Source organism: Procambarus clarkii, chromosome 6, assembly GCF_040958095.1.
Source record: "Procambarus clarkii isolate CNS0578487 chromosome 6, FALCON_Pclarkii_2.0, whole genome shotgun sequence".
Classification (NCBI taxonomy): Eukaryota; Metazoa; Arthropoda; class Malacostraca; order Decapoda; family Cambaridae; genus Procambarus; species Procambarus clarkii.
Window position 1 is genome coordinate 19,497,003 of NC_091155.1, and position 15,050 is coordinate 19,512,052.

At 42.7% G+C, this 15,050-nt stretch overlaps 2 protein-coding genes across 2 annotated transcripts; one reads left to right on the plus strand and one right to left on the minus strand.

Moving 5' to 3' along the window:
* The first annotated feature begins 219 nt into the window (after positions 1-219).
* On the plus strand, positions 220-1,776 carry LOC138355559 (uncharacterized). The gene has a single exon (XM_069310808.1). It carries the CDS (start codon positions 220-222, stop codon positions 1,774-1,776), a length of 1,557 nt encoding a protein of 518 aa, XP_069166909.1.
* Positions 1,777-1,976: 200 nt separating this feature from the next.
* On the minus strand, positions 1,977-3,543 carry LOC138355560 (uncharacterized). Its single transcript, XM_069310813.1, has 2 exons — positions 3,485-3,543; positions 1,977-2,448 (listed from the first exon to the last, which is right to left on the minus strand). Exons 1-2 carry the CDS (start codon positions 3,541-3,543, stop codon positions 1,977-1,979), a joined length of 531 nt encoding a protein of 176 aa, XP_069166914.1.
* Between the last annotated feature and the right edge of the window lie 11,507 nt (positions 3,544-15,050).

Genomic DNA, 15,050 nt, shown 5'->3' on the forward strand with positions numbered 1-15,050 from the left:
AGCGGAATGAAGAGCAGGTGATGGTTGCATCGAACTTCTTAAGTTGTTTCAAGAAGTATGGTTAGAAGTAAGGTATGATAAACAAATGTTCTATAAGGCATTGCAATAGAGGACCGTCCAGCAATTAGAGGGGGAAGGGACTCTAGGAACTAATGCTCGTTCTATTATCACACATAAGCGAGTATATATATATAGGTGAGTACAGGCACACACAGACGCATGTACGTTTCTGAAAACATATGGAAGGGCGAAATATGCAAATTACCTTTAGGATATTTCTTGATTCAATCCCTATTCTTGGTGTCCACCATCTCCTCATCCATCCACGCCTATCCCCATCCCATCCACGCCCATCTCCATCCCATCCACGCCTATCTCCATCCCATCCACGCCTATCTCCATCCCATCCACGCCTATCTCCATCCCATCCACGCCCATCTCCATCCCATCCACGCCTATCTCCATCCCATCCACGCCTATCTCCATCCCATCCACGCCTATCTCCATCCCATCCACGCCTATCTCCATCCCATCCACGCCCATCTCCATCCCACCCACGCCTATCTCCATCCCATCCACGCCCATCTCCATCCCATTCACGCCTATCTCCATCCCATCCACGCCTATCTCCATCCCACCCACGCCTATCCCCATCCCACCCACGCCTATCTCCATCCCATCCACGCCCATCTCCATCCCATCCACGCCTATCTCCATCCCATCCACGCCTATCTCCATCCCACCCACGCCTATCCCCATCCCACCCACGCCTATCTCCATCCCACCCACGCCTATCTCCATCCCATCCACGCCTATCTCCATCCCATCCACGCCTATCTCCATCCCATCCACGCCTATCTCCATCCCATCCACGCCCATCTCCATCCCACCCACGCCTATCTCCATCCCATCCACGCCCATCTCCATCCCATCCACGCCTATCTCCATCCCATCCACGCCTATCTCCATCCCACCCACGCCTATCCCCATCCCACCCACGCCTATCTCCATCCCACCCACGCCTATCTCCATCCCATCCACGCCTATCTCCATCCCATCCACGCCTATCTCCATCCCATCCACGCCTATCTCCATCCCATCCACGCCCATCTCCATCCCATCCACGCCTATCTCCATCCCATCCACGCCTATCTCCATCCCATCCACGCCTATCTCCATCCCATCCACGCCTATCTCCATCCCATCCACGCCCATCTCCATCCCACCCACGCCTATCTCCATCCCATCCACGCCCATCTCCATCCCATCCACGCCTATCTCCATCCCATCCACGCCTATCTCCATCCCACCCACGCCTATCCCCATCCCACCCACGCCTATCTCCATCCCACCCACGCCTATCTCCATCCCATCCACGCCTATCTCCATCCCACCCACGCCTATCCCCATCCCATCCACGCCTATCTCCATCCCACCCACGCCCATCTCCATCCCACCCACGCCTATCTCCATCCCACCCACGCCTATCTCCATCCCATCCACGCCTATCTCCATCCCATCCACGCCTATCTCCATCCCACCCACGCCTATCTCCATCCCACCCACGCCTATCTCCATCCCATCCACGCCTATCTCCATCCCATCCACGCCTATCTCCATCCCATCCACGCCCATCTCCATCCCATCCACGCCTATCTCCATCCCATCCACGCCTATCTCCATCCCACCCACGCCTATCTCCATCCCATCCACGCCTATCTCCATCCAAGATCTATTTTGTTGCCTCCACCTCCTCTCCCCACAAAAAATATTTGAGTCAAACGAGTTTCAAAATCTCTCTAAAAATAATAATAAAAAAATCCCTTAACAAATGCGTTAACATTTCGTAAGAATTGACATAACTTTCTTCCCTTTTGTGGCACTTCAGGTTCGGGTCTGAAGAAGAGGAACAAAACGTATAAAAATATATATGACCTAAAAAAAAAAGAGGGAACCTAGAAGGTGAAAGCTTAAGACTAAAAGAGTTTTCTCCCACTCGCTCTCTCTTGTACCTCCTTTGTCGTCTCCTCTGATGCCCGTTCCTCGCTAGAAAGAACGATGGAGATTTTTGTCTTTGCTCGTGCCCTTTGTAAACCTATCCACTGAGGTGCCCCGTTTACAAAGTGTTGCTGCTTCTCAAGCTTTTGCCTTTTTTGAATGCTGCTGCTGCTTTTGCTGTTGCTTATGTTAGTAATATTGCTGCTGCTGCTTTTGCTGCTGCTGATGTTAGTAATATTGCTGCTGCTGCTGCTGCTGCTGCTTTTGCTGCTGCTTATGTTAGTAATATTAATGCTGCTGCTTTTGCTGCTGCTGATGTTAGTAATATTAATGCTGCTGCTGCTGCTGCTTTTGCTGTTGCTTATGTTAGTAATATTAATGCTGCTGCTGCTGCTGCTTTTGCTGTTGCTTATGTTAGTAATATTAATGCTGCTGCTGCTGCTGCTTTTGCTGTTGCTTATGTTAGTAATATTAATGCTGCTGCTGCTGCTTTTGCTGCTGCTGCTGCTTTTGCTGCTGCTGCTGCTTTTGCTGCTGCTGCTGCTGCTTTTGCTGCTGTTGCTGCTGCTTTTGCTGCTGTTGCTGCTGCTTTTGCTGCTGCTGCTGCTGCTTTTGCTGCTGCTGCTGCTGCTTTTGCTGCTTATGTTAATAATATATATGTTTCTGCATTTGCTGCTCCTGGTGATGTTGTAATTATTGTTCTTGATGTCACTGTTATTTCTGCAGCTGCTTCTGCTACTGTTTTTGCTGTTACTGAGGCTGCTAGTATTTTGCTGCGGTTGATATTGCTATTGTTGCTACTGCTACGGATCATGTACTGCTGCTGCTGCTGATGTTCCTGACTAACATATTGGGGAATAGATTTGGTCAATTTCATTCAGATAAAACCCACCGTCCTTGAATGGAAGCAACAGATAGAACCTCCAGTGTGGATAGAAAAGAATAGATGGAACCACCAATTTTGGGATATTCTCTTGATGAAACATTATTGTTATTATGTTTCTTGCTGTCTTCTTTCCTATTGGTTTTTCTTTTCCTTAATTCCCACTTCTTTCCCTTTTTTTGGTTGTTGTGTCATTCACCTCTTTCATACTTCTTTCATATTCTACTCCATTGTTTCATTTACTTCTTAAATCCCTCTTCCCTCTTACTCCTTTTCTTTCTATTCTACTCTATATTCTCCGTTTCACCCCTTTTTTCAACGTTTCTACTTACCCTTCTTTATTTGTTTTTTTTTCCCTTTGCCTTCCTCCCTACCACTACTATCTTCCTTTCCCATTTCTGTCCCCCTTCTCTTTTCCTCCTGCTTCCTAGTCTGCTTCGCCAAAGTGGCACTACGCCTTTGGAGCGATGGCACTAACGCTTAAGGTCAAGATGGCCGGGAAAGGGCAGAAGTTATCACAGTATCACACCTTTACGAGCAGGTCATGTGATGGTGTTTCTCAGAGCAGGCAGACATGCGCAGCTCCTTCTCAGTCTCCCTCACCCATTCTCCTCTTCCTTCTCCTCTTCCTTCTTCTCCTCCTTCTCCTTCTTCTGCTGCATCTCCTCTTACTTCTCGTTAATACTCTACGGTCTCAGTTGACAAGTGGAATTGCTGGAACGTGTTTCTTGTAATTTTTTCCTTTCTGAGCTCTGGCTTTGTCTATTCGACTTTAATCTGTCTGTTGATGTTCGTGTTTATCGTAATATGATGGTCTGTCTGTCTGTCTGTCTGTCTGTCTGTCTGTCTGTCTGTCTGTCTGTCTGTCTGTCTGTCTGTCACTCCCCATCTCATTTTTCCCTTCAAAATCAACGTAATTTTTAGTAATTGTTAGTGTCAACCAAAGACGTTTTTATTTACCTATTTATCCCCTTCCAATGTCTCCACCATCACTACCATTATCACCATCATCCATCCACCAAGCATCGTCACTATTGACACTATCAACACTAAATACAATGACCATTGTTGTCACCATTCTATAAACACGAAGCACTGTCCTCATCCCCATCTTCAGGAAAGCCATGATCTTCATCTTGTCATCAAAGATGGTCACTATCTTCACCATCACTATAAGCACTAACATCAATACCAGTATCACTCCCCTCTCCCCCCCCCCATCAACGTGGCAGCTGACAGCTACCTGGACGGGTGAGACAGTACAGTGAGGCTTTCTGTCAGTCAATCAGTCAATTATTAGCTAGTATCATCACCTGTCACAAGCGCAGTCCATCGTCAATCATTCCGATGTCAAATTCCAACACAGCTACTGCCACTACAACTACCACTACCACAACAACTGCCACCACAACCACTTCCACCACAACCCCTACCACCCCAATCCCAAGCCCAACAACCTCTCCCACCGCCATCAATTTCAAACGCTCCTGATTATCTCAAAACATATCAAGTGGAAGGCATATATATATATCCAAGCCTGTCGATAGTTACCGATAACAACACAGCAATAAATTAACAAGGAGTTTCAGAATGTAATCTTAAAATGGGAACAGGATACGAGTACTGCTTACATTACAGGTAAATATTATTCAAGTCTGTTTAACTATTTGTGTTAATGACATTAAAAGCATCTCATTAACCTGCCACCTGTTTAATTAATCTAATAACATTTGAAAAATTATATACCTGCATTGACTGAAAAATTTTTACCTGTGTCAATTTAAAGATATATATATATATATATCGTGATAAAGTTTAGATTAATGTCGTCTGCCTATAAATATATTTATGTGTTATTTGATGTTTTCATACAATTTTAAATAATGAATTTAGCTCACATTTATCAGCAATATTAATCTAGTGATAAGAGATATACATGAGAGGAGGTTATACCATTTATCAGTGAATATTTATTGAGATGCGAGGTGCAGAGAGATATATACACTAAAGGATGTATCCCACTTTGTGTATATATATATACATTAAGAGGATGTACATTGAGATGTGTGTTCATTTCTCAGTGTAAATACACCGAGAGCTTACTTTAATCCTGCGTTATGTTGAGGACTAAAGAATACGTATTAGTTGGTCATGAAGAATATGTTGTGGGTTTAAGAATCTACTCGAGGCTTAAGTCCAATGCCAAACCATTCCTTGGACGTATATCTACACATCAGCAAGCTATGGGAGTGAGTTTGTGAGTGGGGTGAGTTTATGGGAGGGAGTTTGTGAGTGTGTTGAAACTATGGGAGCGAGTTTGTGAGTGTGTTGAAGGTATGGGAGCGAGTTTGTGAGTGTGTTGAAACTATGGGAGGGAGTTTGTGAGTGTGTTGAAACTATGGGAGGGAGTTTGTGAGTGTGTTGAAACTATGGGAGCGAGTTTGTGAGTGTGTTGTAGCTATGGGAGGGAGTTTGTGAGTGTGTTGAAACTATATGAGTAAGTTTGTGGGTCTGTTAGGCCAAGAATGTGAATCTGTAAATCCGTTAACGCCATGGGACTGAGTTTGTGAGTGGGGTGAGTTTATGGGAGGGAGTTTGTGAGTGTGTTGAAGCTATGGGAGGGAGTTTGTGAGTGTGTTGTAGCTATGGGAGTGAGTTTGTGAGTGGGGTGAGATTATGGGAGGGAGTTTGTGAGTGTGTTGAAGCTATGGGAGGGAGTTTGTGAGTGTGTTGAAACTATGGGAGGGAGTTTGTGAGTGTGTTGAAACTATGGGAGGGAGTTTGTGAGTGTGTTGAAACTATGGGAAGGAGTTTGTGAGTGTGTTGAAACTATGGGAGCGAGTTTGTGAGTGTGTTGTAGCTATGGGAGCGAGTTTGTGAGTGTGTTGTAGCTATGGGAGGGAGTTTGTGAGTGTGTTGAAACTATGGGAGGGAGTTTGTGAGTGTGTTGAAGCTATGGGAGGGAGTTTGTGAGTGTGTTGTAGCTATGGGAGGGAGTTTGTGAGTGTGTTGAAGCTATGGGAGGGAGTTTGTGAGTGTGTTGAACCTATGGGAGGGAGTTTGTGAGTGTGTTGAAGCTATGGGAGCGAGTTTGTGAGTGGGGTGAGTTTATGGGAGGGAGTTTGTGAGTGTGTTGAAGCTATGGGAGCGAGTTTGTGAGTGTGTTGAAGCTATGGGAGGGAGTTTGTGAGTGTGTTGTAGCTATGGGAGCGAGTTTGTGAGTGTGATGAGACTATATGAGTAAGTTTGTGGGTCTGTTAGGCCAAGGATGTGAATCTGTAAATCCGTTAACGCCATGGGACTGAGTTTGTGAATCTGTTTGACCATTAGACTGAGCGTTTCAGGCCACGAGACTGAGTCAGTGAGTCTATAGAGCCTCCTCTAGACTGAATGTAAGAATCTGCAAGGCCATGGGAGTGAATCTGGTGAATCTTCTAACCCATATGACTGAGTCTGTGAGTTAGGCAATGAGTCCACGAGTCTCTTAGCCTATATGACTAAGTCTGTTAGGCTATAGCACCTAGTCTGTGGATTTGTGAGTCCACTGACTTGGATTTGTGTCATTGCAGCAGTAGTGCCTGAACGGCTAAATTGGTTTGATCGAAAACATTGATATCCTTAAGATGGAATGCCTGTTGGGGGTGTGAAGGCCAGGGGGGGGGGATGTAGGAACGGTGGATGATAAGGGAATCAAAGAGGAGAGAGGGTGGGGGAAGGATTAGGAGATAGGGAGGAATGGGGGGTGAGGAGAAGGGAGAAAATGAGGGGATGAAATGGAATAGGGGGGAGTGAGGGAGGGAGGAGAGGGGAAGGAGAGAAGAGGGAGTGGAAGGGGAGAAGGGAGAGTGGCTGGAAAGGGAGTGGGAAGTGGGGTAGAGGATGGGGAGGGAGAGGTAAGATGGGGAATTGCGGGGGGAGAGTAGAGAGAGAGGAGGAGGAAAGAAGAGACGTGGAATGGAGGGTAGGGGAGAGACATATTACCCCGGGCACCGCCGGGTACCCCTCTAGTATTAATATAAAAACAAATTTTTTTAAAAATTCAGTTTTTAAATTATTTAGCTAAGTGTAGCCGGCGGAGAGTGCCAAAAACTATCATTGTGGTTAGAAAGTTACTCTGGCACGCTGTTGTCTCTTGAATTCTTGCAACCCCAACTAGCCTATGTCCGTCCCATACCCCAGACCATTCACCCTACAAAGTTGGGTGAGACTAGCCCCAAGCGTCTGGTTTTCAACCTTGGACAGAAAGGCATCTTCAACAATTGAATTCTGATTCTAAAAGAATTATCTACCTCACTCGAAGACTTCATTTTGTTTATTGATCAAGGCCACAATTACAAGATTTATTTTGAGCCATATTTCTTTGATAATTTGAATATTCTCTGAAAATTTAGATTTTTTTTTCTTGGTTCCGCATTAAGGAGCCAGGGCTATTGAGGGGCGTCTCTTAAAGTAGTCAGTAATCGGGTCTTCGGCTGTTCATATGTTAAGTAGTGGCTAGTTGATGACTTTCTTCTTCTCTCTCTCCTTCCTCCCTCCTTTCTTCTTGTCTTCCTCAGTTCTTCCATCCTGTGTCCAAATGATCAGTCGGTTCATCATGTTTCTTTGCTCCTCTCTTCGGTTTTTACCTGCTTTCTTAAGGCATTATTTTTTTCTCTCTCTGTTTCTGTCTTTCTAAATTTTTAGACTTCTCCTTTTCTCTTTCCTCTGCCATGCTCTTTCACATTATTTGTTCTTACTTTCTTCTTTCCATTTTCTTTTATATCACGTCTCTTCTATTCCATATTTTGTCCTTTCTCCTCCCATGTTCTCTCATAACTCCCATTCTATCTCTCTCTTCCTTACCTCTCTCTCTTCTATCCGGGAAGGGAAGAGAAGGGAAGAGAAGGGAAGAGAACCATCAGTGGGGGGGAAAGCGCCAAGCCATTACGACTATATAGCACTGGGAAGAGGTCAGGATAAGGATTTGGGATGGGACGGGGGGGATAGGAATAGTGCCCAACCACTTAAGGGGGGGGGGGAAGGAAGAAGTGCAGTAGAGGCCGTCAAATATATTCCTTACCCCAGGAAGCTTATTAGCTCGGCGCGGGCTCCTTACCCATTGTTGGGCCGAGCTGTGTGTATATTACCTGGAATTTATCAAGTAATGCAAATGACCAGTCAAGGGGAAAGGAGATATGTCTCCATCCCGCTAACTCGCTTGTGGGAGGAGGGAGGGAGGGAGGGAAAGGCAGGGAGGGAGGGAGGTATGAAAAGGGGGTGAAAGGGTGGTTGGGAAAGGGGTATTAGAAAGAGAAGTCTGAGAAAGACTGAGGGAACAAGAGAGAGAGGGAGAGAGAGAGAGAGAGAGAGAGAGAGAGAGAGAGAGAGAGAGAGAGAGAGAGAGAGAGAGAGAGAGAGAGAGAGAGAGAGAGAGAGAGAGAGAGAGAGAGAGAGAGAGAGAGAGAGAGAGAGAGAGCGAGAGAAAACAAAAAAATATTCCAAAAGTCTCAGAGAAGTGAATAATTTATCACCCATCCCCTTACTCTTTTTCTGCTTTTATATATATATATATATATATATATATATATATATATATATATATATATATATATATATATATATATATATCCCCCTCTATCTCTCTCTCACTCTCTTTCTCTCGATGTTGATCAATCTCTGTCTCTCTCTAAATTTAAACTTTTCCCGTGTCTCAATCTCAAATTGGTTGATTAATGTTCTCTAGAATTTCATCTTTAAGGAACGTCTCGCCCACCACGTAAGAGAGAATCTACCATCCAATCTGCCTTTATAGCAATCTGATATCATAACAATATGAACTCCACCAAGCCTATACGTGAATCCTGTATATCTGTTCATAATAATAGCACAACAAGAATTATATATATGTGTTCTGTAATCATTCAATAATCCCAGACGATTCTCTTGCTTTGACCCTAAGACGATGTTTCTAAGAATTTTTATCTCAGTAGAAGGGAGTGAAACTCGTATACCTCTCAGTTCCTCTCAGTTCCTCTAAATGACAGCCACGACAACAGCGATTTCTTGGCAAGCGAGAGTTTCATTAATATCGGTGATAGTCGTGCTGTCGTCTAGATAGATTTATGATGGGGTGGGGGGGAAGTGTTCGCCTGAGACCTCTCCAAAAATTCGGATGGCAAAATTGCGAGCATGAAATTTAAATATAATTGGAGAGTATTTCCCCGAGGTGGTGATGGTGAGGGTGTTTGGTGATGGTGAAGATGGTAGATGGGTGTGTTACTGTTTGGTGATTGTGATGTTGATGGTTGAGTCGATTTCGTGTTTGGTGATGGTAAATGTAACTAATCTTGCTAATTACATTTAAGTAATTACAACCAAATGTGTAAACGATTTCTCAGGTACGAAATCTTATCTGATTTATCACCTGGAGATTACAGAGAGGCTGGCGGTGCAAAGGTGATATATTTCACTGATCTGTCGAACAGAGTGGCATGATAGATGCATCCAGAATAGTCTGGAGAACCTGGAGAACTGGAGAACTGGAGGACCAGAAGAGATTGGAGAATCTGTATTATTCTCAGATCTAGTGAGAAAAATGTCTACATCTCTTCAGTCGAAACAAATGGAAGGTTGTGAGCCTGATGAGAGGTTGTGAGAGTGATAACAGGTTGTGAGAGTGATGATCAGATCAGGAGTACTTAACCAGAAGTATCCACGCCCCTAGGATGGGCATCCATACCCCTTGGGGGCATCAATACCCCTTGGAGGGGCATCCATACCCTTTGAGAGTATCCATACCCATTGGGGTTATGGGAATCATATACTGGGAGGTATGGTACTTGATTTCTGATCATTCAAAACAAAATTTAGATTACAGATTTTAGATTATACAATTAGATATCAATCCATCAGAATGGGTTGAGGCGGTTCCATGCTCTGATTACGCAAAAAAACACGCTATTGATATCTTTCCAAATATACTAGAATGTTATAGGCCTGGGTGATGTTTATTTCAACAGCCTGGCCATGGGGGTATAGGGTATACCCAATAGAGGTTAGAGGGACGAATTGGATAATTCATTGACGGTCTGCAATCCTATAATAGTTAAGAACACCTTATCTGGAGATTTACGTGTTTGAAGCTTACTTAACTAGTTGGTCTGGTCGGTAGTTGTGGCTGCCTCGTTTCCTGCAGATCGGGGTTCGATTCCCCAATGGTATAAGTGGTTGGATACTGTTTCTTCGCTCCGTCCTCACAACCCAGCTACATGTCCAGATATTCCTTCTAAATTCCTGTATATTCATACAGGTTAACCACTTTCCCCAATTAATTACCTTAACATATTCCGTACTCAATTATAAATGTAAACTTGATAAAAAAAACTGAATAACTGAACTAAATAAAAACAAAAGGCGGGGCTATGAGCAGGAGCCCGACCCGTCAGCACATCTATGAGAATACACAAGGGGGGGGGGGGAGGTTGACATATTATTTATGTTGGAATTGAAGGTTCTTTTTACACTGTGGTAAGTTTGGGTGTGAGATAATGCACATCTCGTGTAAGAGAGGATGGTGCCATTTTAGTACTAGGACAGAATGGAAATGTTTCGAGATCAAGATTGATAGGTTTCCTCAACTTAAAGTTTAGAGTTAAGGGAAGCTTTCTATTTTGTCTACTTTTTTTTGTGTGTGTAGCCAATTCTTTGTTCTTGAGCAGGAATACGTATATGTGTGTGTGTGTGTGTGTATGTGTGTGTGTGGAGGTTGATAACTGAGCTAGTGTGAGTAACGAAATGTAATTGTAAATCACACACACACACACACACACACACACACACACACACACACACACACACACACACACACACACACACACACACACACACACACACACACACACACACACATATATATATATATATATATATATATATATATATATATATATATATATATATATATATATATATATATATATATATATATAACGTTATACATTGATTAAAACATTATAGAACGATATATACATTACAAATATAATTATATATTATACTTTTAACGTAAACTTGATGCATTGATTTACAGTATAAAGAGGCACAAATTGTTTTCATAGTAAGTAATGCAATATTTCATTCTCCATTTTCATATCGCAAATAATTGCATAGTGCAATGATGCACTAAGGAATGCAAATATTTTGTGAGACACAATGATATTCCCTCTGAAAGTCAGGTGGCTATTGCAAATATAAGCTTTACGTAGCAAGTGCAATAATACTATATACTTTCAGGCAAATGTTGCATTAAATCACAGGAAGAATGAAAGCTAATTTCATTAACATAATGTACCTAAAGCATTGTTTTCTAGAGTTTTCAAATATTAAAATTAGTTTAGATTTCCTATGCTTGAAATAGCATCATGAGAATTATCTTAATAAATCGACAGGATAGGAGCTATATCCACCAGCATGAATTCAATTTTTGTTTTGGGAAAGGAGTTTGGATTAAACTTTATGTTTAAGTTACCTCGAAGTCAGTAAAAACAATTTTACTGTCAATTTACTATTTACTTCATTTACGAAGTCAAATAAAAACAAACATAGCAGCAGTAACAGAGTAAAGAAAAAAAAATGCCTTTAAATATATAAGTTTTGTTCTCCAAGTCTTATCAATATTTCACTGTCTAGAAACTAACAAAAACCAGCTTAGAAAAATCCTGAGTTTCCATCACCCCCCACATTTTGATTTTGCATAATTAAAAGGATAATGGCATCCATTTGGAAAGCATCGTTCAATAACATCCAGGATAGGGAATAATTGAGCACCCGGAGGGCTTCATTTGATTGACGATATTTAGGGCTGGTAAATATAAGATGACCCTCTGTCATTCTAACTACCCGGGAGACGGTGGTGGCGAAGTGAAGGAAAGTGAATATTTAGGTACTCAGAAAGGTCTCTTTGTGTCATCAGGTCTTGATAGAGATGAAATATAATTGGATCAGTTACTCACGTACACACACACAAACACACAGACACACACACAGACACACACACACACACACACACACACACACACACACACACACACACACACACACACACACACACACACACACACACACACACACACACACACACATACACATAGACTCCATACACAGTTTCAAGTGTAGATATGATAGAGCCCAATAGGCTCAGGAACCTGTACACCTGTTGATTGACGGTTGAGAGGCGGGACCAATGAGCCAGAGCTCAACCCCCGCAAGCACAACTAGGTGATTACAACTAGGTGAGTACACACACACACACACACACACACACACACACACACACACACACACACACTGCTTTGTGTGACATATAAGCCCTGTTCCTTTCCTGAACGATAGCCGATACCACAGTTCCCTCCCGATATCACAAAAGGATTCATCTTCCCTTTCATCAGCATTCTTGCTCGTCTCCTTTCATTTTCTTCATTTCCGTTTGCTTCCTCCTTTTCCCCTTTCTCATCTGACCTGTTGAAAATCAAGACCAGTTGAAATCGATGTTCTGTTGGCTGCTCTTCCCCCTTCTTCATTCCTCTTTTTCTCATCTACTCCTTTCTCTATTTTTTCCCCATTCCCGTAGGCCACCATCTTTCTCTTCTTGGTTTTCACCTTCCCTTTTCTTCTCTCGTCTTCTTCTCCTTCTTTTGCTACTGCTCTTGTTGAAGATAATCCTCCTTTTCCTCCGTCTCCTCCTCCTCTTCCTTCTCTTATTCTTCCTCCTTCTCCAGGGTCTTGTCCTCTTCCTTCCCTTTCTCCCTTTTTATGCCTACTGCCACATGTTATCCTCACGGAACCCATCAACACAACAGTCCTGACTAGACGCACCAGTTCTGTCTCAAATACTGTTTTTTATCTAACTTCTTTACTGTGGTCGTTCATCCTAGGTCACCAGAGGTCACCAGAGGTTACTAAAGGTCACCGGAGGTCACCGCCAATCTCCGGACAAACGTAAAGCTTCGATATAAACAGTCTTGTCTCCCAATACAATAAATTTTTATTGGTTACAACTCTAGATTAGGAGTTATCATATTACAAGTATTCGCCTAAACATCTTGTCTAAGCTGTTTAAGGCAAAGGTCAAAGCAAAGCTTGAAAGGAATGATAACCGTTGTATATTATTTTGCGGCAAAAGCAATTGACAGCTTAGATGAGTTGAGTGTTACAGCAATGTGCAGTGATTCAGCAATGGTTTTAACGAGACTGGAAAGTGATTGCCGATGGTGTAAGTGTCAGAATCTAATAGCTATGTAATGGTGTTAGAGTATGTAAAAAATATATGAATTAATGTGATAATTGGAAATTAAATGATCTTCATATTGTCGTCACTTATTTACTTAGTCTCGGATGCTGTGATAATATTACGTTACAGACAGTATCATAGAAATGTAGAAACAATGAAGTAATTTATTGTTCAATACAGAAAAGATACATCGTAATGAAATAGGTCATTCTAACGAGTCGTGTTAACTATGTAAATCGGGTTCTGTTATGTTCACCAGATCTCTCTCGTGTTCTTCTTATTATATATAGATTATGTTTTACTGCTCGATAACATAGTTTTTTTCTCTATATCTCTTTATCAGTCAGTCTAACTCACTCTCTCTCTCTCTCTCTCTCTCTCTCTCTCTCTCTCTCTCTCTCTCTCTCTCTCTCTCTCTCTCTCTCTCTCTCTCTCTCTCTCTCTCTCTCTCTCTCTCTCTCTCTCTCTCTCTCTCTCTCTCGCTTTCTTATCCATATTTCCCTCTCAGAGCAGTGTACACGACCCGGTATCAACAAAGTACCCAATACCAGAACCTTACTGCTGGCTCCAGCATATACATCGTGTCTGCCTATCCCCCCTCACCTTCCCTCACCTTCCCCTCACCTTCCCTCACCTCACCTCACCTCACCTCACCTCACCTCACCTCACCTTCACTCGAGAAACCTCCCTCCATATCCCCCCCCCCCCCCCTCTCCAGCTACTTCTGAGCTTTAGTGAACTTTCCCAAGCTGTGATGCATATATAGACTGTATATATGTGATGTATATATGATATATGTGATGTATATATGTGATGCGTATATACATCGCTTGCATGAAGCTTAAAGTGTCTGCGGGCGTTTACACAAGTTTTAGCTTGCAGCTTATTTTCTTTTTTTCCTCCTCTGATGCTGCAAAATGCATGTATCTCTTTTGGATTTTACGTTCTAAGTCGAAAAGGAGAGTTTTGTATTTTCTTGCAGTATTCTTCTGTGGGATTTGAGAAATTGCGCGGTGGTTACGTGTGAATGGTCCCTTGGTTATGCTGTTGGTGGTGGTGGTTGTTGTTGGTAGTTGGTGGTAGTGAGGGTAGTTGTTATTGCTGTAGTTATTTTGGTTGTTATTGGTAGTTCCTGTTGTGGATGGTTGTAATTGTTGGTGGTGGTTGTGCTATTGATGGTAGTGGTACTTGTGTTGTTGGCATAATTAGTGGTAGTTGAGTGCAGTGAGTGAAGGGAAAGAAGGGTAGGGTGGGGGGGGAGGGGGGGGGGGGGTAAGAGCACACGCACTCACATCTCATCTGTGTAAAAGAGGCTGAGTGTAAGTCTCTGGGTCAAGTTCACGAGTTTGCTTCTCACTGAACGTGCAGCCATGAATTTGTTTTAACAATTTAGTTTAAATAGTGAACACGAATCTGAGATTCGTGTTCACTATTTAATCTAAACTGCATTATAGATCTAATTTGTGCTTTGTAGAGTGGACTTCACCTCTAAACCATTTGTTGATGCGTTACCCTAAGACCTAAACAGGTCTTTTAAAATGGACGATAGATTGTACGTTGCAGTTTAATGTTGGTACATTATATAGGGTTCTGAGCCTATGGGCATGGTGACAGATCTACCAAGTCCAAGTTTGATAATGATGAAATTGTCAAATTTTATTGCGAAAAAAATATCTAAGAGACAAGTTAAGCAGGGATCCAAAGTCAATTAGTGTAGGAACCCACGGAATAAAGCCAAAGGATCCTGCTATACATATCTAGAAGTAAAAAGCCATAAGATATCGAACTCTATACTCAAGCTTTATTTTGCTGTTGTTAAATCCCCCTTTATATTACGTAGTTTAAGTATGGTCGCCACACGTTGAAATATTCCGAGAAGCTAAACAAAGTTAATCCCAAAGGAAG

Excerpts from the sequence above, each read along its gene's own strand:
- LOC138355559 (XM_069310808.1), top strand. The coding sequence starts at position 220 with ATGTACGTTTCTGAAAACATATGGAAGGGCGAAATATGCAAATTACCT.
- LOC138355560 (XM_069310813.1), bottom strand. The coding sequence starts at position 3,543 with ATGCAGCAGAAGAAGGAGAAGGAGGAGAAGAAGGAAGAGGAGAAGGAA. Across the intron at positions 2,449-3,484 it reads GAGAAGGAAGAGGAGAATGG|CAAAAGCAGCAGCAGCAGCA; the intron begins GTGAGGGAGACT and ends CATAAGCAACAG.